We start from the raw sequence: 27413 nt of genomic DNA, 5'->3' as shown, positions 1-27413 counted from the left end.
AACTAAAAATGCCGTAAAGAACAAATGAACCTAGAAAACTTTCGCCTGTTTTGGTGATGCAGCACCACCTGGCGGCTGGTGCAGGTTATTGCATGGTTGTTCATGTGACCGTGTTTTCAGTCACATGACCAGTGAAAAAACTACTTCAACCCACATTGGAAGCCGTGATAGCCATAGTGATCGTTGAGTTGACGGGGAACGTAAATACGTGAATCTCACCTTCAGGAAATGCCTGACTTCCGGTCAGAATCTTGTGAGGTGAGATAAGTCTTCTGAGTGAAAAGTGCGCATGTCAGCAGAGGCTGAGGGAACAGCAGCCCGGTCGTTTTTTTTTATTATTTTTTTATTTTTTAAAAACTTCTTTCTAAAGTTTTAGTCTAATTTAGTTTGTCTTCAAATAAGATGGCATTTCCATTGCCACCATCTGTTGTTTTGGTGTTTGTTTTCATCGCATCAGAAGTGATCCTCTGTTCAGGTAAACACAAAGACAATAATGTATTAAGCTGTTGCTGTTTCATCATAAAATACTTCTAACGTTGTGTCTTCTCCCTCTAGGTAGCAATAAATGTGTTGCCAGAAACTTTGGCCATGACTCCGTTGTGTGTGAATGTAATTCTACCTACTGCGACAGTGTTGGGTTGGCCACCCTTCCTCCACTCGGCCATTATTCCTCCTACCTGAGCAGTATAGCAGGCAGCAGGTTGGAGGCCAACCAGGGTCAGGTGCAAGTAAACACAACTGGAGCAGGTGAGCGGAAGAGAAAGACTTTATTTGACTGTCTGTGGTGTTGGTGCACTTCCACTGTTCTTGATATGTTTTCTTCTAGGCCTCAGGTTGACAATCGTTCCCTACCAGAAGTATCAGAGGATCAGGGGATTTGGTGGAGCAATGACAGATGCAGCAGCCATCAACATATTCTCTCTTTCTGATGGTGCACGAGAGCAGCTGCTGCGCCAGTACTTCTCAAATGAAGGTACATTATATAAACTGAAATATGTTGCCTGTATCCAGAGAATAGACCCCATCCCTTTGCAATTCACGGCTTTTTCAGTGGTTGAAAGATTCCCTTTCCAATGGAGACCTGATTCAGGTAGAAGAATGCAACTTCAGTCAATAAAACAATACTAAAAAGTAAGAAAGGTGAACGAGAGGTTGCGAAACAGTTTTAAGTGTTACAAAAACTACAAGGAGCTAAAACAAGTAGATTTTTTATGAGCTCAAGGGTTTTAGTTTGTTCAGATTTCATTGCAAAGGTGTTTCTTCTAATTACAGTAGAAATGCATGAGCTCATTTTTTCTGGAAAACTTATGTCCTGCCCAGTTATATCCCTAATAAGCATCAAGAAATAATTGAAAACAGACTACAATAATATCTTCACTCATATGCAAGAAACAGTTAGAGATGATATAAGCTTTGCGGGATGGTTTATTAACCACTAGTCATTACATGATAGTAGGCTAAATAAAGGAGTGGTCTTATGCTGTCTTTAAATGGAGCTTGTGAACTCAAAGCTTTCCAAAAACATCAGTTTCTGAAGTTTTAAATCCCACATGAGGGGAGTGTCCATGGAAACACTGTAAACATGTGTCCACGTGGTCAGCTATATTACTCAGGACAGCTGGAGCGCTTAAATGATGAGCTGATAGCTCACAGAACACACATGCATCAAACCAGGAGACTGCCAGCATAGACCTAACTAAGCAGAATGAGTGCTTGGTTTTAGGCTGTTATAAACTATGACTTAACCACCAAATGGTTGCTTCCGAAATCTACCAGTCTTGCTTTTTGTAGTGTATTCCTGCTGTGATCCATCTGCCTCAAGGTTGTTGTGCATTCAAGGTTGTGTGCTGGTAATGAGTGCATTTATGAGTTACTGTTGCTGATCTATAAGCTAAAACCATCTCTGACCATTGTCTTTTCACAGCAAAATAAAATATTTGTATAATATGTAATAGACATTAGGTTAATTGATCACTCTAACTCCCAGGAGTCAGTGTTTCTTTGTCTCTCTGTGTTGGCCCTACAATAGGCTGGTTACCTGTCCAGAGTGTACCTGCCTCACACCTGCTAATTGCTGGGATAGATTTCAGCTTCCCTGCAACTCTGATTTGGAATAAGCGATATAGAAAATGAATGAATGAATGACTAAAATATTTCTTTTTTGTTGCAGTTTAACATGTGCACATATGAAACATGTCAGTTATTCATCTGCCTTTGTTTTTTTATTTTGTGTTGGCAGGTATTGGCTACAGTATTGTGCGTGTCCCCATGGCCAGCTGTGACTTCTCAACCCGCCTTTACACTTACGCTGACAAACCTGGAGACTACAACCTCAGCAGTTTCACTTTGGCCCCTGAGGACATGAAAATGAAGGTATATACCTTTCTTTTCACACAAAGATATGTACATCTTTCCATCTTTCTTTATTTCTGTCCTCTTCTTCGTCTCAGATCCCTCTCCTGCAGCAAGCCCAGGCCATGTCTCCTAATTCCCTCTCCCTGCTGGCCAGTGCCTGGAGCGCCCCTGCCTGGATGAAAACCAATAATGCACTCACAGGAAAGGGCTCCTTGAAGGGCCAGCCAGGGGGAAAGGAGCATAAAACATGGGCTCAGTACTATATAAGGTGACTTTCATGACTTTACCTTGTGGTGATATTGCATGAAGGAGGGGTTTGATACAAAATAAACTATTCTGACATCTGCTTTAATTCATCCTCTCAGGTTCCTAGAGGAATATGCTAAATATAACTTGACCTTCTGGGCAGTGACTACAGGAAATGAGCCCTCTGCAGGATATATGACAAACTACAGGTCTTTCCTCACAACTTGAGAACTGATTTAATCAGTAACGACATGTAGCATCCATGTAACTTCAAGCATCTTTTTCTCTCTTTAGTTTCCAGGCTCTGGGATTCACTCCTGAGGAGCAGAGGGACTGGGTGGCTATGGACTTGGGCCCTGCCATGCATGCCTCATCATTCCCCCACACACACATCCTCATACTGGATGACAACCGCCTGCTGCTTCCCCACTGGGCCAGAGTGGTGAGTCCAAGGATGGAGAGATAAAGTAGTTGGGAAGGTCATAGCTAACTTTAATTTATCTGAAGCTACACTGATGCGGATGAGAGATCATGAGTGTCAGCATAAAATCACAAGTTAAATAAAAAATGCAGCTTAATACATTAAATATAAGGAATATCTCTCTCTCTCTCTCAACGTATGATAAAAGTGTTTAGATATTGGGAAAAGCTTAAAAAACAAAACAAAAAAAGCTGTCATTTAGTTTGCAGTTAATTTAGTCACATATTTGGCCTTCAATCCACTGATAGGAGTCAACTAAGATGTTTGTCTCACCTGTATTGAATTAATGAAAAAAAATACACATCATCAACAGCAGTCCTCAACATTCATGCCTAATAATAATATCACTAAATACTGTAAAATACTGATTCCTTAAAATTTTACATGCCCATGCTGTGACGTGCAGTAGTAGCAGCACTTGTGATAGAAGTGTGAAAGTCCATGGTAAAGTTCATAGCTGTAAAATGGGTCCTGACAGCCTCCAGTCACATGCATAATAACCAAGATTACTCACAACAGCTAAGAGGTGCTTTTAAATACTTCATTGTTGAATGAATTAAGTATTTGACTTTATACATAAATACCTGCAGATGCTCTGACAAAGGACATTGGTGATCCTGTTATCCCGCTATCCTGTTGCAACTTAACCTTTTCAACCTATTTACATGATTTACTCATTGGGGCCATTCTGGAGCAGGCTCCATGACCACATGGAAAAACACAGTCTACTGACCAGTGAACTCACTTAGAAGGGAAACAAAGAACATCAAAAAACAAAGTGTTTGGATAGTTAGTCCTCTCTCCCGTCTCTTTAAATGAAAGAACTGCTGAAACCAAGATGAACTGAAGCACTACAGCTTTGATATAACTTAAGGATGTAACAAGTCCAGATGAGGCTACAGAGGAAAATAATAGATTTAGCTGTTATGTCAGCCCTTTTGCACTGATCCTTGGACAAAATGAATATTCATTTTAAAAATAAATTAATGGGACCATATTTCTGTCTGTGCTCGCTGAATTTCTTTGTATTTCACATTGCAAAATTGAAACAAACCCTCAAAACTCTTAGAAATCTATTGATCCTGTCAAATTATCTAGTCTTTAATAAGTAAATTTTTCTAGCCTTGACGTCACAGCCAGTGGACATCTGCAGACATTCGGCCTGCTGATTTGAAATGTGTCTGTGTTGTTTCTCTATAAGCATAGCAAGATTTGAGCTGACAGAATGAAGTGAATACATAAAACTACACAAGTAACATGTTAATTATCAGTATAAAAGCCAGGTCTTTTTCCTTTGTCAGCTTTTCTTCAGGCTCTCAGTGCAGATATTCTTGTTAGAAATATGCAGCTTCATAATCATGTTTGCTTTGGTCATCTGGTGCCATCACCTCCCCTTCAGCATGTAGCTGGTGCACAGCCAAACAGCAGAAAGTAAAGTTGAAAAACCCTGAAGATTGTACCAAAAATGTGAGATTTGTGGCTTAGAAAGTTGAGTTTAAAATCAGATTTTTTGCTAGATTACCATGGCAACTTAACTCATAACAAATTAGACCTTTTTAGGTCTAGATTTTATGAAATATTGAATTGATTATTACAGCTAAAGTGAGCATCTAATGTAAAAAAGTGAAGGAAAACTTCCCAATGATCTGCACAAAGACTTAAAAACCTGTTTTTATCCAGATCATCAGTTTTATCAGAGTTTCTTCACCAATGTTGGCTGTTTAACTTCAGTCTGCTGGGTTTTTTTTATTTTTTATTTTTATAATTATTATGATTTTTTTGAAATTCAGAATTATGATCTAGAACATGGTAGAGATGTTTTAGAACAGCATGTAGAAGTACATTACATGCTGTGTTTACTGACCAATGGACATCGGACGTTTACCCAGGAGAAAAACAGGCAAATTTCAGGCATAGTTGTGAATGGTGATTAATTGTGATTAATTTATTTGAACGCTGTGATTAATCAGAATAAAAGTTTTAATCGTTTGACAGCCCTACTATTAATATTAGTCATTTTAACCTAGAAGACATTTTCATAGCAAGTATCACAGCCTGTTTGTCTTCTGAAAGATAGTTAAAGGATGCATTTTATTATCAGATGGAGCCTGATAACAGCAGAGGGACCTCGAGGATTAAATACATTTTTTCTTTGTCTTTACAGGTCTTAAGTGATGTTCATGCAGGGCGATACATTCATGGTGTGGCTGTCCACTGGTACCTGGACAGTCTTGTCCCTGCTGAGATAAGCTTGGGAGTCACCCATCATCTCTACCCGGAGTATTACCTGTTTGGCACTGAGGCATGTGCTGGCTGGAACCCTCTAGACAGGGGTGTGAAGCTGGGAAGCTGGGACAGGGCTGAACAGTATGCCCATGACATTATAGAGGTGAGATCATCTGATCTTGCTGCATGTATGAAGGTTATGCTTGTTGAGTCAGATCCACTATAACAGATGTCAGTTTAACAAGCTGTGAACTGTCCTCAGAAAGGTGAGTCACCTCCCTTCATGCTGCAGTGCAGGGTGCAAGTTACACTCTGCTGCACACTCTCCACAAAACTGCCTGCAAGCCAGCAAAGCAGGCTGGAACTGGTGTTTTGTTTCTTCGTTCTTCACTCTCACTCAAGAGAAATTGGACTCCTTCCATTCAATCCATTTTGCATGGGCTCATTCAGACTCTAGACATATCCAGAATCAAGAGGAAATTGATCATGCAGAAGTGCTGTCCCTCTGCATTTTAATTAGACACTAGGCCCCATTTCAATAGATGCTCTTGATGAAAAGACCAATACTACCGCACAGTTTCGCAACACACAACGCAGTAGATATTAAACTCTGTCTCCTCCCCCTCTTTTAGGACTTAAATCATTACATGGTGGGCTGGACTGATTGGAACCTTGCACTGGACCAAACTGGTGGGCCAAACTGGGTTAAAAACTTTGTGGACAGCCCTGTTATAGTGGATGCAAAGCTCGATGTTTTCTACAAGCAGCCAAGTTTTTATAGCATGGCCCACTTCAGGTAAACCTCTCTTACATCATCTTTGTTTATGTTATCTATTCCTTTTTTAGAAGGTGGCAGTCTTATGACTTTTTTTTTTTTTTTTTTAACATAGTAAGTTCTTGTGGGAAGGGTCTCAGAGGGTGGGGGTGTCTGCCAGTAAAGAAACAAAGCTGGAATTCTCTGCCTTCATCAGACCAGATGACTCAGTGGTGCTCATCATACTAAACAGGTACCGTCATTAAATCAGTTTTAATACATGCAAATGACCAGTCGATATAAAACTGTATGTGTGTGGTTTTGCAGATCACCATCAGAGATCCAATTTGAAGTCTGGGATCCTGCAGCGGGGTACATTCCCTGCACTGCTCCGGCTCATTCACTGCTCACACTTGCTTGGAACACACACTGAGCTTTAACACAAATTCACATACTGAACATTTGTCTGCACATTTCACATGCAAGCCAAAGTTAAAAAAAAAAAAAAAAATCATACTAAAATAATCCAATTTCCAAAACAAACCCCCCTTTTTTAAACAACTGATGCAATTTCCTGAGTTAAATGTTAAATGTCTGCGTGACTGTGACCTTTGGTTAAAGTACTACAGACAGTACATCAACTATAATATTAGTTTCCACCTTTTCAGAGAGCCTATAATTTAGGCCTCTGCAGAGTCTGCCTCTTTTGAGATTGTTAGTACTCAATCACCCTTTAAACAAATTAATACCACGAGCATACAGTAAATAGCCTGAGGCTGACAATACCACACACAGTAGGCCAATCTGATTTCCACACACCAAACTAAAAATGCTAGTCAAGTATTTTTCTAATGCTTAATATTTTCCTTATTGGCAGTTTAGCAATGGCCAGTGAATGTTTCCTCTTTTAGGTGCAATCTTGACCAGTCATGTGTTGAACTGGCAGAACAAGAGATTTGCAACAGCCAGCTGGCTGGTTAATGACCCAAAACATGTTGTTCTAACTTCCACTATCATGTCCATATTATAGGACACACACAAAAACAAATAATAAAACAAACTTGTGGTTATTTGAGCAATTTTTTTAAAAGTTAAATTTATTTTAGTAATGTTGAAACTCCTAAAAGTGTTTGTGGAAAAGCAGATTATTTTTAATTTCCCACTTCTGAGGTATAGCAACTGAAGCACAATTTATAACTGAAAAAGAAAACTGACTGAACGGCTACTGAGTCAAAGATTTTCAAAGCCTCTAACAAAGTGAGCTTTTTGCCAGATTAGCCTGTACAGCAGCATCACTGGTTCCTTAATTCTCAGCTTTGTGTCCCCACATTTCACATCACTGGATAAATAGTTGAAATGATGTACAGAATTTGTAAATGGCTTCTGCTTTTGCTATTTAATTTTATTGTAAATAAAGCACATTGTTCAAAATGGTCTGTATCAACTTTCTGAGTGCAGAGGGAAAAAATGCCACATTAAATGGGCTCTCACCAATTAAACATTACAGGTTTCCTTTTTGTCAATTTATTAATACATCATAGACCTTTTTTAATATATATAATATACAGTTTGATAACCATGTATTTTATATTTGCATCTCAATTCTCAATGTGTGTTTTTCTTTGCAAACCTTAAGTTGGACTAAAATTATTTACATCAAAAGAAGTGATAAAAATGCAAAACAAAAGACAGTAATAAACAACAGAATGACATAAGGATGCCTTTTTTTTATAATATATACATGAGGAGGGGTGTGTGAAATCTAAAGCATCAGATAGGGGGCCGAGCTCAGATTTAATTTCATTCCCTTGCTGGTATGTTTATAGTTTCAGACTGAGAAAAGTACTGGAAGGTGCAACAACTTCCTTCCTTTCATTTGAAGTCACAGCTTCTGCTTGTGGCCATTTAGTATGATTCCTATAAAATACTTAACTTTCTTTTTAAGCACACTACAGAGTGCTGACAGAAAGAGAACTTCTTTCCAAACCAATAAAACATGACCAAGTCTGTAAATGAGTTCAATCAACATCCTCCTGGCAAAATCCCCTACAAAAAAAATGATAAACAGTATTTATCTCTTTGGGCCAATGAATGTTTATGTTAAGGTCCTGTCTGTAAATTTAAAGGGTGAATGTATCTAATAATATTTTCCATGTGCCTTATGGGGCTCAGTTGCAGGATTTAGCTCATCCTTGAGTAAAGACAACATTGTATACAATATAAAGTCTGGCATTTCCCCATCATAGTGTATTGCAGCAGTACATTTAAAGAAAGACCTAGATGGAGTTTGCTTAAGAGTTGGAAGTGAAAATGATCTGCTGGATGAGCATCAATCTAGACTGGTTTGTATTAGGCAGAAAACAAAACAAAAAAAAAGACATGGATTAAGCAAACCACAGTGGATTGTTAAGACATCTGTATAGTACATGGTTGAGGAAAAAAAAACAAAAATACAGGAAGTCAAACTGAGATGATTATGACTGCGACAGAGGTGAACGGAGGGAAGTGTGAAGCGTTCTGTTGGATGTAGGCAAGAGGAACTGAGGGATGAGACGCGTGGGCGTCTCAGAAGGACCATCTTTCCTGCGTGCGGGGGTCCACAGAGAGGGAGGGGGACTCTGATGGGGTCTGGCTGCTGCTGTCTTCTCCGTTCAAACTCATCCTACACACTGGACATGTGTCATGCTGCATGGCGAAACAACAAAATGCACACATTAGCTTACTGCAGTAACTAGGGGGAGTTTTAGCAGTAGATCCCTCATGTTAGTCCTATTTTAAAAAATGATCATGTGTTTTGGGATTTAGGTGCACTAATCAAATGTGACAACTAAACATCCACAGTGAAGATCAAGAGAAATGCAGCAATTTATTATCGGTTACATTAACCCTTAAAGTACCATAGTATGAATGACAAGTGGTATTTTCTATAATTGGCGATGCAGTAGGACTTAAAGGGTTAAAGAGATCTATTTATCTAACTGTAAGGGATGTGTTAAGTATACATGGATGATTCTGTATATACAAACATATAATGATTTTTAAAGTCAATAGAAGTATGAGTCTCCTTAAGACATTTAGGAGTCTGTCAGGAGTTGTATGACAGCTTACTACTGGCCATTATTTTAACAAAGATGAAAAAGATTAAGTGTTGTAAGGCCTTTTGTTCATTTTTGTTTGGAATTATTTGGGTTAGACTAGCAGAACTTTAAAGCTGGATTTATGCTCGCGTGGCGTGTGCTCAAGGTCATTTACGGCATCACTGCCTTGTGTGCCACAAAGGTCAGCGGAGGCTTGATGTACACCCCTTCCAGACCTGACGTGCACCTCTGTTTGCAGCGTGGTTATGTGGAAGTACGCCCTTGTGATTGGTTTGTGGTTACGTGTTTCCGGATTTCTGGAGCTTCTCGCTGAATTTGTGCAGTAACGGTGGAAGAGAAACTGCAACACGATGCCACAAACCAGCTTAAGCTACGTTGGCTCTACCGTACGCAGACACCACACAAGTATAAATCCAGCTTAGTCACTGCAGAGAAGCTACAGAATACATTGTTCAGTCAATATGCCACATACATTATTTGCTTGGAAAAAGTAAACAAATGACTGATACAACACTGAAATGGTTTAATATTACTTTATACTGGGTTCAGCTGAACTGCCGTGAAATTTTGGCTTCAAAACAGTAACCTTAAATTAGCATTAAATGTACACTTTGAACCAACTCCTTACAAATGTTAAATATATTATCTACTGTATTTGAATTTGCTTTTGAACACTTTTCTCTAACATAGCAATACAAAAAAGAAAATGGAAAAGCTTTACAAACTACTCAACGATAGTTCAAAAGAATTTATAAAAAAAATGCCTTTTCCCCTTTTATTTCTAACTTCACTGGCAGCAATGTTTCAAATACATCAGCACACTGAACTACATTTTTGTAAAGGATATGATATAAAATGTATACAATTAGTAGAAAGGAATCCCAACATTCTGCAGTGTTTACCCTATCTTTATATTAAGAGGACACCCCGCCATGTCAACATATTTTTTTTTACGGTGCAAACTATATTCTTTTTGACTCACCATTTCCAGCCACGGTACTATACAGTCTGAGTGAAAGAAGTGGTTACAGGGTAGCTGTCTGACTGGCTCTCCCACTGTGAAGTCCTCTTTGCACACCGGACATTCCATACAGCATTCTAGAGGAGTAAACATGGCAATGTGTTTAAATCTATTACTATATCAGATCCTCCAGATAAAAAAAAAAAAGAAAGACAAAAGAAAAAATGGAATTCCTTAAATTTAGTGCATGGCCCTGTTTCTTGAAAAGCCAAAGCTGTGTTTGCATGATTAAGAGTCTGAGCAAAAAATTGAGAGAATGTAGTGGAAAAGATACAACCTCAGTGATGAATTTAACACATAAAGAGAAAGAGTTATATAAAAGCCAGGCTACACAACCAGTCTCATAGTCAAAGCACTGTGGTAAAATAGGACAGCATGCACAGAAGAAGTGGAGAAGAACCATGGAGGAGGGTGATTAGAGAGATGTGAAAGACATCAAGTCATTTATGGAACAAGCTGTTGATACTGTCAAGGTTAATGGGCATTTTCTCCTGAAAAGACAGTTTCAGAGGATTTTTTGAGCACACAGCAACAGCATACATTTATGCGGTTTCCAAATAATGTCTCTCAACCCATTAGAGATTTGGCATTTTCTATTTTTTTTCTTTAAAAAAAAGGAGGTAAATGACTAATTTCACGACACTGACAACCCGTTCCAGATATGCAGCTAAGTTGGACCACAAAGAATGGGATGATAGGGTAACTGCTTTGCAGTTTAAAAGTTATACAACAGCTTGTTATTGTCTCCAAATTACTGATTGCTTTGTGAAGATCCTGAGTTTACGGTGCGTAAAGCAAAACTCTGCTGCAACGTCATGTGGCATCATGGTGGAAAAAAAGTTGTATAGTACAGTTTCTCAGCCTCATGACGCAGCTGGGCAGCAACCTTCCAGAAAATAACACAATACATGCCATTTGTCATGACTTATGGAAACTTTAGCCATGGCTCAGCTAATGTTTTTACTTTAAAGGTGTAAGAGGAAACCAGTAGGACTGTGAAACAGGAAAGGGGCAACAAGAATGAAATGTGACTGACCTGCTTGTTCCTGAGAAATATTGACAGTTGGGAGAGAAGAGATCTTCTCTTTTTCTGCTGGAGGAGGTCCTGTGTTCTCCAACTGTCCTAGTAACTACACATACACACATACACACTTATAAACTCAAGAATAAACAAATGATAACAGGAACACAGGCTTTGTGAGAAGTTGAGTTTACCTGTGTTATCACTGCATCTAACCCTCCCTGTCCCCATGCATAATCCCCTGGGTTAGAGTGCAGCATCCCTGTCCTGGAAGAAACACAGAAAACTAAAGATGATGAAAAACTATTTTCAAGTAGCATTAACACATTAACATGTTACTGCAATGTCATTTTACCATGAGAGAGGAGGCGAGCCAGGGACTCCAGAGTTGGCAAAGAGACCAGCAAGAAACTGCTGTACAATTCTGACAAACAGAAAAAACACTACAGTTAAAGTTGTAACCAAAACCTAGAACAGCTTGTACTATAGCCCATGGTTTCTAAATGCTACTGTGGCTGTATTACAGCTACAAAAGGTTTTGCTACATCCTTCAAACAGCTTTGTTTAATCCCAAAAGCATTTTAAAAGCAGTGTATATCTACACAAGTCACACAGAGTCAAGCAAAATCAATAGGCCTATTTCTGTAATATTTAATAACTAGGTTACCCATACAACAGTCCTGCACATGATTTCAAAACTTGGTCCTCTGTGGTGTTACCCTCTCTAAAAACACAATTTGTGGAGTCATACAACACCCTATGTTTCCTAACTGCTGGACCTCTCATTTTCCATAGATACACAAAAAGAAGAAAGCTGAATTCTGGCCTTACGTCACAAGCTAATTTGGAATCAGATATGCCATACATGATATTGAGTTTACACATGGCATTTCACTGTATTTCAAAAATGACTGAAGCAAACACGTGACGTCTAAGCCAGAGCATGTTGCAACAGATCGAAACAAGCAGTAAGAGCATAAAAAGCTTTGTCATTATAAAAGATAGAATCCATCAAGACAAAGGACAAAAATGCTGAATCAGCCAACTTACCCTTCCACAGCGGGTGAGCGATCTGGCCTACTGCTGCCTCTGGACCGGTATCTCCTCTGAGTGTGCAGACGAGGCGGACGCCCCAGTCCCCATGGTTCCCCGGCTCCTAGTAGTCCCCCCATAGTTCCTCCTAGACCTGCCGGGACAGATCCCCCGATTGGTCCACCTCCCAACCCTCCCAGATCACCGAATCCCCCCAGACGTCCTCCAGGGAGCCGAGGTTCTGAGTCAGGAGTATCACTGTCTGTTGTGAACGGCCGCTCCAGTAACAAGAGGTGCCATAGCTACAGGGATGTTAGGAGTGGTGAAGAGGAGAAAACAAGCAATGATAGAATAACAAACAGCAAAGAAGAGGGGATAAAGAAAAGGTGGGAAGAGAAGACGACAAGACAAAGTTTTAGTTAATCATGATATACAATTATTTCTATCAGACTTCATTCCTTTCTTAACTCCCAAAAACCCTTCAGATCAGATCCATTCATACCTCTGCAAACTGTGTAGCTGTGTCATCTATCCCGTTTGCGCCACCCTCTAGGAAACTGGGGGAAACAGCGCACAAGGGGACAAGACACATTATTAGCAATATGGACTGAACCCTCCACATATGTTCCATGTTAGTGTTGGTCTTGAACAAGACTGCATTATGAGTATTATAATCAAGCTGTAAGAGTGCAGCATCAATATTGTTCTTGCTCCAGACAAAAACTAAAAGGCTTTAACGTCACGTGCTGTCTGGAAATGTGAAGTAGAGTGTTAAACTCTCTCACCTGGAGTCTTCTGTTACTTCCTCTATGAAACCCGAATCACATCTTGGACAGATGTATTCCTGGAAAAAAACCACAACAATGACTGAATTAGGATTCAAACAGGTGGGAGAAATGCTCACAAAAGGGAGAGCTGATATTTCTATCAAGACAAACACTGTTTCAGTAAATGCTGCCATATTCATTGATTTATTTTCTATTGATTTCAGGCAAACTTAAGATAATTTTAACACTATTTGGGAGGAATATTTATACAAATTAATATTACAAGATATTTTTGATTAAATTAAAATTCTAAGGCTTATGTTTTAAATTTCTGCAAGTATTATTCATTAATAAGTATAACACTATATTTACCATATTGTGATTTACTTCCTACCACCTGAAAATTGTCACCATGCCCTAAAAGTTAATCATGAAAACATTAAGGATCTTTTCCAGACTAACTTGATCAACAGAGAAAAGATTATGACAAGTAAATATCAGACACATATGAGGGCCAGTGTTTTATGAATGTGGCCTAGGAGGTAGAGCTGGTCTGCCAGCTACACCTAAAGTGCTGAGTGCTAAAATCCACATCAGAATGAAGAAAACACAGCTGCCAGCTTGTGCAGCTAGATCATATGTTGTTTTCTTACTGAAAGTCAGGGCCTCTCAGCTATGAAAACGGGATTTAATTTGAGTCATTTAATATAGAGAGAATATTGAGTCATATTGCCAGTTTTTAATATTAAATGTTACAGGAGGAAAACATAATACAAATTACTGACAGGCTCAAACTTATATGACGAGTTAACAAATTCTATTAGCTTGATTTACACAAGTTTGGGGATCTGAAACCAATTTCATGCTCAGAATTGGTTAAGAAACCCCACGGTAAGAAAAAACAAGCTGTATTTTTCTCTGTTTATTTTTCTGTTAAATGGATACATGACTGAAAGATGGTCCTTGGGATAGAATGAAGTGTAATGCAATAATATTAGGTAAAGCAGTCATTTGGCCCAGAGAAGACATTTAATAGGACTGAGTGTTCCTCAGACAGCAAACCTATTTAGAGTGACAGGGTATGCAATAAAATAAAGATCCAAAAGACAGCTAGGGTAGTAATTATATGATTTTTTTCATGGGAGTTATTTATAAAACAAATACCTCAAATCATCTGATCTCCTTTTATGACACTATATTTATGTAAGATTAGCTGTTAGCCTGGTAGAAACTGTTTTTTCCGTAAACCTGACAAATTGTGTCCTTCAAGGTGTTGGAATGTTCTTTTTCATTTGGGTAAAAAACAAGATTAACCTACAGCTGCACTTTTGCGTTTCAAAGAAATCCCTGATGTTAAGGGAATCTCATGAAATGCAGCTGGCAGCACCTGGAGGTGTAAATTGGTGGCATAACAGAAGAGAGGGACACAAATGCTGGAAGACAACATGATTAAATGTGACATTTCTGCTAGTTTCATCCAGCCTTTGTACACAACTGCATGGAAACAGCTTTAATTATGAAACAAAATTATTGTAGTTGGCTCAAAAACTATGACAGGCTGTGCTACGATAAAATAATTGGGTTGACGTACTTATGAGCTCTGTCACTGATAGGCCAAGGATTTCATATCTACTATTTAAACTTAAATTATTAAGGCAAGAGCTTCTTTTCACTTTGGTGTGTCATGAAAAAGCTCCCATTGGGGTTTGCATGTTTTATCCAACCAAAATTATTAAAGTAAAAGAAATCTCTCATAAAAGGACTGCAAAACAGCAAGCCAAACACAATATGGTTTCACAGGTTCAGGTTACTTTATTTGTATCTGGTGGGTTAAACAGTAGATGTGTTAACAGCTCGGATTTGGCAGTGATAATCAATTAAAACCTGTAAGACACAGCTCTACAAACTACAACTTCCTCAATCATCGTACGGTTGGATATAGATTATTCAGTTATAACAACATTACAAGCTTGTTGAAGATATTTACAGCAAAGCTATTTTATCTGCACATTTAGAAAATAATTCCAAAGCTTTCTCGAATAAGGTCTGTCAATATGTCGGTCATGTTTGTTTCTAGATAATAACTTCTGATCTTGATTTCAAAACTGAAACTAAACACGACGTGTGTAAATATATGTTCCAGAAATTCCCCTAGCAGTCCTGTCAATGGCATGTTTTACCAGAAATAAAAACTAAAAACAAAAACTGACAAGTATCAGTCAACTACTGCTATTTATGTGACTTTGGATAAAATGGTTGAAACACACATCTTTCTCAGTTGTTTTGTCATTTTGTGTAAAGACAATATAACCCAAAGTATTAGACCAAAACCTTAACAAAAGCTTTGGCATTACCGTGTTAGACCTTCATACCCAACGAAAACTGCCAGTGTTTGCTTTAAAATCTACTTGCAACGAAAGAATTTTCCTGAGTTTATCTAGTGAGTTTACGACAACAAACGCTGCTAACTGCTAATAAGCTAGCCATGGTTTAGCTGTACGAAGCAGGCTACACAGACCGATATTTTCCGGAAGACAGACTTGTCAGCTGCATGTACTGTACAGGATTTTTATGATTAATGAACCACGACCATCTGACTTACCGGGAGTTTGGGGTTTACTTCTCCCTTACAACAGTGACAGAAAAACCGATGCGGGGGAACAGCCGCAGCCTCCGCCATCTTCCCCAAACCAGCACAAACACTGACGTAGGTCCTCCACAAACTAAAGGCAGCTGTCCGCCTCCAGACCGACATGCACCGCGGCGTTGCTGACAAATCCCAACGAGTAAAACCGACAAGCGGAAGTGTCCGTCTGTTGACATCGAGGATTCGCATGTGTATAGTTTTTGTGTGGCATGCATAGTGGAAAGCCTCGCGTCAGTCTGGAAACCAATCTGTCAGAAAGGTTTGTACAAAAAGAAGAAGAAAACATAAACATACTAAGATAAATTAGTCAGACAGTCCAGCTTACCATGTTAAACGGTCGCCTTTAAACTAGCTAGTATGCTTCTAGCCGAGCGTCAGTAAAGTTAAGCTAATTCAGGTTCGTGTGTGTTTGTGACGTGTTTATATCAGTGGTTCTGCAGGGCCCGATCCCGATACCTCACGCACCCCGATGCTTACAAAGAAACAAACGAAGAAATGTGCAACGAAATATGTTTTTATTTTATTCGCTGCTACTTCGTTAACTATAGTTAAAAGCATGTCTGTGGCTGAAGGAATGATCAATTCATCTGCTATAGTGTGAGATGTTTTAAACCAGGAAACCGTGCAATCTACAGGTGAAACAAAAAAAATTAGAATATTGTGGGAAACATAATTTATTTCAGTAATTCAAATTAAAAAGGTGAACTAATTAATAGAATCGTTACATGCAAAGTGAGATACATCGAGCATTTATTTGTTATAATATTTATTATTATGGCTTATAGCTTATGAAAACCCACAAATGTAAATCTCAGAAAATTAGAATAGTGTGAAAAGGTTCAGTGTTGTAGCCTGTAAGTGCCACACTCTAATCGGCTAATTAATCCACCTGCAAAGGACTTCTGAGCATTTAAATGATCTCAATCTATTTCAGTAGAAATCACAGTCGTGGGAAAGGTTGCTGACCTGACAGTTGTGCAGAAAACCATCACTGATACCCTCCACAAGGAGAGAAAGCCTCAAAAGGTAATTGCAAAGAAGTTGGATGCTCTCAATGTGCTGCATCGTAGCACATCAATAAAAAGTTGAGTGGAAAGAAAAGTGTGGAAGAAAAAGGTGGAACAACCAGCAGGGATGTCCGCAGCCTGGAGAGGATTGTCAGGAAAAGGCCTTTCAAAAATGTTGGGTAGCTTCACAAAGAGTGGACTGAGGCTGGAGTTAGTGCTTTGAGAGCCACCACACGCTGACGTGTCCTGAACATGATCTTTAAATGTCGCATGCCTCTTGTCAAGCCGCTCCTGAACAAAACACATATTCAGAAGTGTCTTAAAGAAAACATTAACTTTTGTGTTGAGCAGTGATCAAGTGCTCTTTTCTGATCTCATCTTTTCTGATGAGAGTACATTTTGCATCTCATTTGCAAATCAAGGTCCCAGAGTCTGGAGGAAGATTGGAGAGGCACACAATCCAAGCTTTCAATGAGATGGAGCCTGCTTTAATGAAACAACAGCCATGTACAACACTTGAGTAATTTATTTCTAAAGCAATCAAAAGGCTTTTCTTTGTGTTCAAGGTGAGAAGTCCCTATGTAGCGTTGTATATCTAGCTTCATACAGTCTGATGCTGATATTTTGAGACATGCAACACACTGTGATCTCTCTTAGTTACCCACCATTACCATTACTTAACCATTACCTGGTAAAGCCTAGGTCAAGATATGTCTCATCCATATTTTCTTGTCCTTTTTTTGTTAGATTCATCATCGTTTGCCCATTGCTACTTTCACAAATTTCTCCATGTTTTGCTAGCAGTGCAAAAACTATGTTTTATTTAGCCTTGCTGTGGCTTCCATGTCATAACTCTGGGCCTGCCCCCCAGTTTGGGAGCCACTGGTTTATACCCACATGGCAGCTGGCTAGCATGCCAGATAACATTTTCTCATGTATCATGCTGAAATGCAGGAAAGCGCTGCACTGTATATGGGTCTTTGTTTATTATATGTTCAATATATTATAGACCATTGCAGTTTTGGACCCTGGTTAAATGACAACAGAGAAACATGAGCAACACAGTAGTTCAGATTATAGCACATTGAGATTTTCTAATACTAATATGTATAAGCAAAAATAATAATAATAATGGTCATTTGTCTATGTTGGATGATTATCCAGTATTACATGTCTGTGAGTGACCACATGTATGCATGTATGTGAGCGAGCGAGTAAATAGTTTACCTTATGAACACAGTGTGTAAAAAAACAAACACCTGAACAGTGTTTTGATGATTCTTGCATTGATGTTGGTGTTTATTATAGTTTGATTTAAAAAAATATTGGAATTGTATGTTCCCGTTTATGTGTTCATGCAGATGACATCCCAGGAGGTTCGCCTGTGTGGTCTTCTACTTCGGGAGCATTTTGGGGAGGTGGTTGAGAAAGTGGGAACACACATGCTCAGAAATGGAGTCCAAAATTTAAGAACCATCGTTCATGAGACTGGTATCTCAGTTGATCTGGTAGGTCTGCTAAGTTTTTTTTCCTGATATATATATATATATATATATATATATATATATATATATATATATATATAAACCATTAATAATACCCCCCAATCCCCCTTTTTCTCTTAATCCAGGTAAAGAAGTCTCTGTGTGTGCTTCTGCAGCATGGGGCTTGTTTGTTCACCACGGGTCGGAAAGGACTCGGGAGCCCGACAGAGTATCAGGCCTACTGTCATCGGATCCTGAGAATTCTGCGTTACCCACGTTACATCTACACTGCCAAAACCCTGTATGGTGACACAGGCGAACTAATCATAGAGGAGTTGCTACAGAGGGGCTACATGACGATGAGCAGTACGGTTAAGATAGTCGCAGACCGTCTCACACAAAACATGGAGGGTAAGTTTCCATTTTTGCCAAAGACTGTTAAAATAAATGTGGATATCACATGTGATTTTCTGAAATGTTTAGAAGCCTCACTTTTGGTTTGCCTGCTACTACAACAACTTCCTCCATGTTTGAATGTATGGAAAGCTTACAGGATTAATTACTGTTAAACAGTTTGATATTTGTCAAGCAATGTAATAGTTCCTAAAACTCCTATAATTTAGTGCAAAATATACATAAACACATACACTAGTTTCACAATTCAGACGTGGTGGCTTGTGCTGGAAAAGAACTGTAATTGTGATGGGTTATGTGGAAGTTCAACAAACTGCAAAAAAGTGTTACAGCAAGTCTCTGTTTTATCATTGTAGAGGGGCATAGCGTGGATTATAGTGAAGTGTCCTCTTCCTTTTCCAAACTGGTGGAGACCCATTTTCTTCAGCGCTGCCCTCCGTTGGGGGGAGCAAAAACAACAGAAAGCACAGCATCCAGTGCAACCTCTGCCGCTCCTGCTACTCCTGCAGCCAGTGTCACCCTGCCCACACCAGAGAGCTTCCCTGACTGTTACAAGGTACCTCATGTGACACTTGTGGGACGAGGAAAACGTCAACTTGCCAGTGAGGATGGAGAGGAGCAAAGGAGTGCAAAAAGAGCTAGAATGGATTCAGAGGTAGCAAAGGTTGCACTGATTTTACTTCGAACACATTTGACAAATAATGTTCAACTTTCCTTTCATCTAACAAATAGCTTATAAGTAATCATTTTATCTTTCTATACGTATCTGTTTTTCATGTACTCCTTTGCTCAGATGCATGGTGATGAGGGGATCTACTGGCAGGTTAATTTTGAGCGGTTCCATCTGTACTTCAGAGACCAGGCAATCATCAGCGCTGTGGCTAACAAGCTGGATCAGGTTGGGTTTCTCACACAGAGGTTAAAAATGCAACATATTTTTAAAGAAAGAGCTTAGTTTAATTTAAAGAGGTATATGGTCTATAAACAAACAAGGAGATGGAGCAGTTATTGTGATGGAAAATGTTGCAATCAGAGCAGAAATAACAGATTACCTAAATTTCTGCTCTATTTTCGTTGCTAGAACAAATAAACAAACAATGGTTCTTTATGATTTTAATGATTCACAATCTTTTTGTATCCTTACAACTCAGACTAGCAGTGAAATAGTGAGGACCATGTTGAGGATGAGTGAAGTTACAACTTCACCCACAGCCACCTGCACAAAGCCCCTCTCAGCCAATGAGATCTTCAGGTCCCTTCCAGCCAGTTACAACATTCCCAGACAGATCTTGGACCAGTACCTCACTCTGCTGGTAGATGACCCGGTATGTCCCTCTTGAGGCATGCATGCTGTCTGATTTCAATCTACTCAAATTGCTTTAATCATCTTCCTGTTCTTATTTGTTAGATGGAGTTTGTGGGGAAGGCTGGCGAAAGTGGAGGAGGAATGTATGTTGTCAGTATCCTTTATTTTTCAGCATTTAAAGATGCAAACAACCCTCTTGTTTAACTCATGAATCCCAAAGAAAAGCTGCTTTTCTAAACTCATTACTCAGATCTACACAGAGCATTAGCCAACCTGGCACGAGCCACACTTGAGTCTGTAGTACAGGAAAGGTAAGTCAATGTGTTTTAACTGTGTGTACATGCTTCTGCTTCATCATCAGGAACTCATTGTTGAGTAATCCACATCTAATATGTCATCAGATTTGGCTCCAGATCTGCTCGTATCTTCCGTCTGTTGCTCCGGAAACATCATCTGGAGCAGAAGCAGGTGGAGGATTTTGCCATGATTCCAGCAAAAGAGGCTAAAGACATGCTGTACACATTGCTTTCACAGAACCTGGTCCAGCTGCAGGTATACATGAAGGATTGTGAATGGTTTTAAAATGACGCAATAAATATAGGGTGAACTGAAAGTTTCCAGCATGCAAACACACAGCATGGAAAAATAGCTAAATTAGCCATCACTCCTAATTGCTATCAGACTGCGGGACGTGTAGAAGCATGATGGCAAAGATCAGCCGGGTGGTTCTATGGATGGACATGAGAATAAACACAGCATTAATAGAGCAACAGATGTCACCTCCATAGAGAATGTGTTTTAACACAAACACTTTTGCCGGTGAGAGGGTTCCACACCCGTACTTTTCCTGCGTTGTTTTTTAGACGTATCCTGCGTTTTGCACCAACATGTCTGCACTAGGGACTTTCTGGTCATCTGTTTGTGCGGTGATGGCTGTCAGTGATCAGCTGATCGGTTTAACTCTCTTGTTGCATTTGTTTTTCATTCAGCTGATGAAAAAACTAGTGGTTCATGGTTCACACCTTCACAAATTTACCCCAAAGTATTTTTTTTTTGGCAGGACCTTCTCTAACACAGTAGTTGATGAAAGGATGTAGCTGTAAAAATGATTTATACTTCAGCTATGCAGGGGCGGGTCTAGAAAAGTTCTGATGAGGGGCCAAGCAGGAGCACTGACCAGGAAATGGGGGGCACAAATGACTTTTTCTTTAGGTCTAGATTTTATGAAATATTGAACTAATTATTACAACTAAAGTGATCATATAATGTAAAAAAGTGAAGAAAAATTTGTTAAAAAAAAAAAAAAACAGCCAATTATCTATTGCATCAGCAGTTGTTTGCTTTGGGTGATGCTGCTGTGGGACTTTCATCACTGCTGCACAAACACTTAACACTTCAGGGATATGAGGCATCATCAGTTTTATCAGAGTTTCCTTATCAATTTTGGCTGTTTAACTTCCGTCGTCACATCTTGTGGTTTTATGACAGAAATTGTTACCATGGAGACGGTTGGTGAGATGATGATATATAAATTCTGAATTATGATCCAAAACATGGTAGAGACGATTTAGAACAATATATAGAAGTACATTACATGCTGCATGTACTGACCCGTAGACATCTGACGTTTTCCTTTCTTTCCCACCTGACGACACAACCGTCTCAATGCGAATATCAGCATACTTGCTGATATCTCCGCATGGATGAAGGATCGCCAGCTTCAGCTAAATCTGTCCAAGACCTTAAGACCTTATTGTCTTTCCAGCCAATACTTCCTTACCGCCACAGATAAGCGTGCAGCTTGACTCTATCACGCTTGTGCCTACGTCTTCTACCAGGAATCTTGGTGTCATGGTAGACAACCAGCTGACCTTTAAGGACCATGTTGCTCTCTACAACATCAGGAGGATCAGACTCTATCTGACTGAACACACGGCACAGCTCCTGGTTTAGGCTCCGGTCATTTCATGCATTGACTACTGCAACACCTTACTGGCTGGCCTGCCTGCATGCTCAGTTAAACCTCTGCAGATGATCCAGAATGCAGCAGCACGTCCGGTCTTCAGCCAGCCCAAAAGAGCTCATGTCACTCGGCTGCTAACTGCTCTTCACTGGCTTCCAGTTGCAGCACGCATCAAATTCAAAGCTCTGCTTCTGGCTTACAAAACAATAACCCAAACGGCTCCTGTCTACCTTCACTCCTTAATCCAGAGCTACACTCCCTCTCGACAGTTACGCTCTGCCAGCGAAAAACGCCTAGTGCTCCCACCACAACGCGGCGCAAAATCAGTAGCTAGACTCTTCTCCTCTGTTGTTCCCTGTTGGTGGAACAATCTACCAAACTCCGTCCGATCCGCAGAGTCCTTATCCACTGTTAAAAGCAAGCTAAAGACTCAGTTGTTTAAGGAGCATTTCCACATTTAGCTTAACTCTTCCACTTAACAGAATGAGTTAGAAAGATTTGTCCAGCTCTTTGGCTCAACCAAGTACTGAATAAGTTGTGTGGACTTATGCCCAAGCTGATATTGTTAGATGAAATTGTGGTCTTGTATTAAACAAAATGACTTACAAAAACTAGAAAAAAAACTAAAAAAAAAAAAAAAATTTATATGCACTGCCTCTAGCACTACATGACAGCACCTGGGTCCAACTGGACTCAGAGCAGTCTGACTATAACATAATTATGATGTCCCATCTTGTTTGAATTTTTGCTTGTGTTGTTCTTACTCTCAAATGTGAGTCGCTTTGGATAAAAGCGTCTGCTAAATGACTGTAGAATAGAATACCCAAGGGAAGGTCACTTAATATTTGTAGCATTGTCTCATTCTGTTGATACAATATAGTAAAAACTCATGATTAATTTGTAAGCTGTGATTAATCTGATTAAAATTTTTAATCATTTGACAGCCCTAATATATTTACTTTAGTCCTAAAGCCAGTTTTCTACCATCACAAGCTCCTGCCTTAAAAGAGATTATGAGAGGAACAAACCTACTTTAAAAACTATTTAATCTAGTGTATTTTTTTTTTCTTTTTAGTCTGGGTTGTTTTATGAGCAGCAACAGAAGGACAATTTAATCTTTGGAAAAAAATGGGTACAATTTAATCTTTAATGTCTCTGAATAACTATTATATATCCTCCAGGAAATCCCCAAGACACCAGACTACGCTCCCTCTCGCACGTTCTATCTTTATAATGTCAACCAACTCCCCACAGCAAGAATGCTGCTACAGAACTGTTACAAGGTGAACCATTAAACGCTAATCTTCAGAGCTCTTTATTGACTTCTAATGGGAGAATCTTTTTGCTTTAGATAATGGTTTTGACTTCAGTCACATTTTGTCTTCCTCTCTAGACGATAGCCAACCTCATTGACCGACGCCTTTTTGAGAGCAAAGAGAGCAAGTGGGTCTTTTGGTAATATTGCATTTAAAATACCATGTTATAGAGGAACCAGCTGATTGGTTTTGTTTGGTTTACAGACGCCTTCTGGAGAAATCCCAGCGAATTGAAGCCATTCTGGCATCTCTGCAGGCCAGCGGCGCTGAGCCCGAACAACTGACTGAGGTCGAGGAGATGATCACCGCTCCTGAGAAGCAACAGCTGGATAGCTTGAGGCTTCATGTTAACAAGTAGGAAGACTAAACTAAAACTTACTTTTTGTTCAGATAAAGCAGTATCTCAGCAGTTTCTTGATGTGGCCTGTTTTTATCATTTTTTCCTTTTCTCCTCCAGGTTAGATTCAGCAGAGAACCAAGTAGATGAAACCATTTTTCTTCTGGAGTCCTACATCAGCTCCACTGCAACATCCGCAAGTTGAGTCAGACTCAGGAGCATCACTATCCACTCCCAGTTTTCTTAAATTTTTTTCTCATGATTAATGTCAGATAAAACTGTAACAGTTTGTAAATGAGATTTTTCATAGTTAGGGGTAAAATTTCAATAGATTTTGTTTTTCCTGTTTTAATGATGTGTCGACAATAAAAAAAACAACAAGAATACTTTCAAAGTTGTTTAATTCCATTAAAGGAAAAATAAAAAAACAACACATATCCTGTTGGGCCAAGTGACTGAGATATAAAACCGTGGAAAAGTGCAAGTTAAATATTAGAACTGTAGTTTAATACACTTTGGTTTTCCTTAAAGTAAAAAAAAAAACAAAAATATTTACATAAGTGCCCCCGACCCTGGAAATAGTGGGTAGTGCATTTCTGATAGACCCTGATGATGCTCTCTTCGGTCCTAGAGATCTCTTGCATCTCTTGTGTCCTCAGCCCCATCCTAGGACCCCCCTTTGTGCCTGGTGGGAGGCTAACTCCACTCATCTGGTGGTTTCCGTGGCAAATGACTGCTCTCATTGGAACAAAATATGGGTTCAGTCCTCATGGTTTTCATCCTCTCCTCTGTGTTTGCGTGTGAAGAATCCAAGCTGACAAAAAGATAACTTAGATTAATACCCTATCCTTAAAACATTTAATATAAAGTCAGAAGTTGAATTTGGTAGACTACCTTCCACAGTATGAAAATAATGAGGGCCAGTAGCAGCAAACCTCCTATGATGCTACCAATCAGAATCCAGAGTGAGATGGGAATAGCTCTACCTTTCAGCATCTCTAGAACAGTCTAGAGAAAAGAGACGCAGGGAAAGATTAGAGCAAATTATCTTTACCATGACTCTGCTGCACAAAACTTTTCTGCAGTCTTACCTCCCCCCAGACTGTTCCTGTGCCTAGTGTGATAAGGTTAGTCTCCTGAGCTGTGACGGCATAGGTACCTATTATCCTCACTGACTTATATTTGGCCTACAAACAGAGACAGACGGTTGATGACCAAAGTTTTAGCTCATTAAACATCTAATCATCACGATGGTGCTCTGTAACTCACTTTTCTGAAGAAATCCTCATGAACTCTGCGGCTGACTCGAATGATGGCATCATGCCCAAGCTGCTTGATCTGACACACAACCTCTGTGCACCAGGACCTGCTGCAGTTCTGCACATGTAGACATATACACAAGTCATATTAGCATCTATGCAAGTCCTTTGTAGTGTTAATTTTCTGTGATTAATTTGACCTCACCAGTATTTCATCATGCATCATATCCTCAGGATGAAGAGGGCGTACATCTCTCTGTCTGGCATTCAGTTGGACTGCATCGCTCAGCACACTGCAGTTTACTCCTGTCGCCTGTGGGCCAATTTAAAAATGTCATATATCTGTGAGCAATTAAAATAAAATGCACACAAGGCCTACTCACATTGTTTGAGGAGACGTCAGTAATGGTCATGAAGACTTTGTCTTCTGCAGCCACAGAGGGCAGATACACTCGCAGCTCCAGATTACTCACAGAGTAACAGCCGAGATTCTGCAACTACAAACACAAACAGCTTTAATTCTTGCCTTTTGTTGTCCTTAAGAGTGATGCCCTATTCATGTTTCTTTGGAAATTGTACAAAGTCTTAATCCCTTTAAGGGTGTCTCACATGATCAATAAATAATTTCCTTATATACTGTCAGAAAACTGGAAATAGCTGCAATACTTTATTAAAATGAGCCAACATGAATGAAAATATAATATATAATATATATTTACAATTTGTACAATTCTTACAAAAGTTTAATATCTGGTATAACGTGAACCCTCTTAGATGAGCTTTATTATAATTTTAGTAATTTCATTAGCTTCAGGAATAGTTCTGGCTTCATGAAGGACATTGCAAAGCTGTTTTTTGTTTGTTGGTTGCTTTAATATTACATTTTTTTTTAAGATGATCTCACATTGCTGCAGTAATGTGAAATCATCTAGGCCATGCATTTAGATCTAGGCTCTGTGAAGGATTCATCACTCCATATGACCTGTTTCACTCATTCTTAGTTCCATTTATGTATAATTTGATTTACCCGAGTCTTTACTCTGTGTTTCCCTGTTAGAAGAATCACTTCTTGATCAGTCACCCTTACACAGATACTATTTATCATGAGGCTTTCTCAGGAATTAACTTAATAAATTATCTTTCAGTTTTTGTATATGTCGGTCAGGTCTATGCTGGATTATGTATGTTTTCATTCATTTATTCATTTTCCACACCACTTAATCCAGTTAAGGGTTGTGGGGAAGCTGGAGCCTATCCCAGCAATAGTACCAGGCAGGGTACTCTGTATATTTTACAGACACTTGATATTTTGTCGAAGGTTTTTTCCTGGCCTTTTTACTTCTTAATTACACTTCCACTAACGATTCATGGCTATTTTTCAAAACCGCTTTAAAAGATTACTGTTTGGCTGTAAAACAGAAAGAAAGAGTTTGTGGCTTTAAGAAGACTTTATGCACAGTTCTATATTTTTTTTATTTTATTTATTTATTATTTTTTTTACCCAGATGTGTGTGTAGAATTCTGGTCCAATTGCTTCTGACACTGTCCGTGTGGGGTGGACCTCATAGCGGTTCAGATTAGAGTAACTGCACAGAAAAACAAGGGAAAAAGAGCAGTTTCTGATTAACTGCAAAGATTTTTATTTTTATTTATTTATTTTTTTTAATGAAGGTAATGCTGTAAACACACACCTGCTAACAAACAGGTCTGGCTCATATTGAACAAAACTCTGCAGCTGAACGCTGTTGTCTCCCAAGGTGTCCTCTCTCTCCACACTGTCGCTGTAAGACAAAGAGGAGGGTTACATAAACTCAGTCTATCAAAAAAAAGAAGAAACTGTAGAATCCATGTTTATTCTCCAGCATCTAAAACTGTGTGTGATATAAACATGAGTCAACAACCTGGTAGCACTGAGCTTCATTTCCACTTGTCTGCGCAGAGACATACAGCTAAACTCGAACTCCAACATAAAGTTAACCTGCAAACAGAACAGCCTGCTGAAATGACACATTTCACCTGGAGGGGGAGAGCTGTGGGTGGGCTGAGTTGAGAGAGTGGTGGTGCTGTTTTTACAGTGTAAGCATACCTTTGACTGAGAGCGAAACACTGGATAGCTGACATTGCACAAGTGATTGTTTGAGCCAAGTGCTGTACACTCTATCTTAAAGTGGGCATCTCCCTATTTTGACAGCAAAGAAAAAATACATAAGACAAATGAGAATTGTTACATGCAGGTGATGCTACAAGTGTTATGGAGTATATGAGTGTGGTTTACCCTGATGCTAAGGCTGGAGAAGTGGAGATTGCGTGAATAGTTTAGCATCAGGCTGGTGTTGTAGGCGTTTTCCAGTCTGTTCTGAAGCTGCACTTCCACCGCCAGCCGCCTACGAGGGCTGCGAATCACATAAGGCTTCTGTCTGTGGAGAAAGCAGACTTACTCGGATGTAACAACCAAATAGATGTTTTGGTTCACTGCTTCAGAGATAAAAGTAAATAAAGAAATATCTCAAATCTGCACCTTGTCCCAGAAATGTCCATGTTAGCCTGTAGCACCAGATCTGTTGTGCACACATCATCCTCACCACAGTCTTTAAAGAACGGTATCTGGACAGGTGTACATGGAGGAAAAAGCATGTTGTAATGTAGAAAATGTAAAGCAATCCAAAAGAAGTAATACTA

The 27413-nt window shown here is 39.3% G+C and overlaps 4 protein-coding genes across 10 annotated transcripts in view; 2 read left to right on the top strand and 2 right to left on the bottom strand.

The window, feature by feature from the left end:
- The first annotated feature begins 149 nt into the window (after positions 1-149).
- On the top strand, positions 150-7106 carry gba (glucosidase, beta, acid). Its single transcript, XM_041987192.1, has 11 exons — positions 150-475; positions 556-747; positions 827-973; positions 2240-2373; positions 2451-2623; positions 2721-2810; positions 2896-3043; positions 5247-5471; positions 5941-6104; positions 6199-6315; positions 6390-7106. Exons 1-11 carry the CDS (start codon positions 403-405, stop codon positions 6493-6495), a joined length of 1569 nt encoding a protein of 522 aa, XP_041843126.1. The 5' UTR covers positions 150-402; the 3' UTR covers positions 6496-7106.
- A 340-nt stretch (positions 7107-7446) lies between these two features.
- Positions 7447-15732, bottom strand: rnf115a (ring finger protein 115a). The gene is made up of 9 exons (XM_041987193.1): positions 15604-15732; positions 13020-13078; positions 12737-12791; positions 12253-12536; positions 11558-11626; positions 11397-11469; positions 11218-11311; positions 10143-10258; positions 7447-8747 (listed from the first exon to the last, which is right to left on the bottom strand). Exons 1-9 carry the CDS (start codon positions 15679-15681, stop codon positions 8628-8630), a joined length of 948 nt encoding a protein of 315 aa, XP_041843127.1. The 5' UTR covers positions 15682-15732; the 3' UTR covers positions 7447-8627.
- Positions 15733-15787: 55 nt separating this feature from the next.
- Positions 15788-23840, top strand: polr3c (polymerase (RNA) III (DNA directed) polypeptide C). 6 transcript variants are annotated; one of them, XM_041987189.1, is made up of 15 exons: positions 15788-15907; positions 16586-16674; positions 17078-17221; positions 18017-18163; positions 18286-18550; positions 18910-19217; positions 19347-19451; positions 19705-19878; positions 19962-20013; positions 20110-20170; positions 20261-20411; positions 23004-23105; positions 23216-23265; positions 23343-23492; positions 23596-23840. In XM_041987189.1, exons 4-15 carry the CDS (start codon positions 18017-18019, stop codon positions 23678-23680), a joined length of 1650 nt encoding a protein of 549 aa, XP_041843123.1. In that variant the 5' UTR covers positions 15788-15907; positions 16586-16674; positions 17078-17221; the 3' UTR covers positions 23681-23840. The 6 variants fall into 6 exon arrangements, with proteins under 6 accessions (XP_041843123.1, XP_041843121.1, XP_041843124.1 ...); XM_041987187.1 differs by having other exon boundaries at positions 16583-16674; XM_041987190.1 differs by lacking the exon at positions 17078-17221.
- Positions 23841-23887: 47 nt separating this feature from the next.
- itga10 (integrin, alpha 10) overlaps positions 23888-27413 on the bottom strand; it is a 35453-nt gene continuing 31927 nt past the window's right edge. For both annotated transcript variants that reach the window (XM_041987184.1, XM_041987185.1), the window contains 12 exons: positions 27253-27338; positions 27010-27151; positions 26821-26913; positions 26636-26712; positions 26426-26515; positions 26236-26320; positions 25118-25231; positions 24940-25047; positions 24745-24852; positions 24567-24662; positions 24370-24483; positions 23888-24289 (listed from right to left, as the gene is read on the bottom strand). In XM_041987184.1, coding sequence (XP_041843118.1) covers positions 24236-24289; positions 24370-24483; positions 24567-24662; positions 24745-24852; positions 24940-25047; positions 25118-25231; positions 26236-26320; positions 26426-26515; positions 26636-26712; positions 26821-26913; positions 27010-27151; positions 27253-27338 — 1167 coding nt within the window. In that variant the 3' untranslated portion in view covers positions 23888-24235. The remainder of the gene's footprint in view (positions 24290-24369; positions 24484-24566; positions 24663-24744; positions 24853-24939; positions 25048-25117; positions 25232-26235; positions 26321-26425; positions 26516-26635; positions 26713-26820; positions 26914-27009; positions 27152-27252; positions 27339-27413) is intronic.

Source organism: Melanotaenia boesemani, chromosome 6 (assembly GCF_017639745.1).
Source record: "Melanotaenia boesemani isolate fMelBoe1 chromosome 6, fMelBoe1.pri, whole genome shotgun sequence".
Classification (NCBI taxonomy): Eukaryota; Metazoa; Chordata; class Actinopteri; order Atheriniformes; family Melanotaeniidae; genus Melanotaenia; species Melanotaenia boesemani.
The sequence above is the reverse complement of the archived record's forward strand: the minus strand, read 5'-3'. Positions and strand labels throughout refer to the sequence as shown.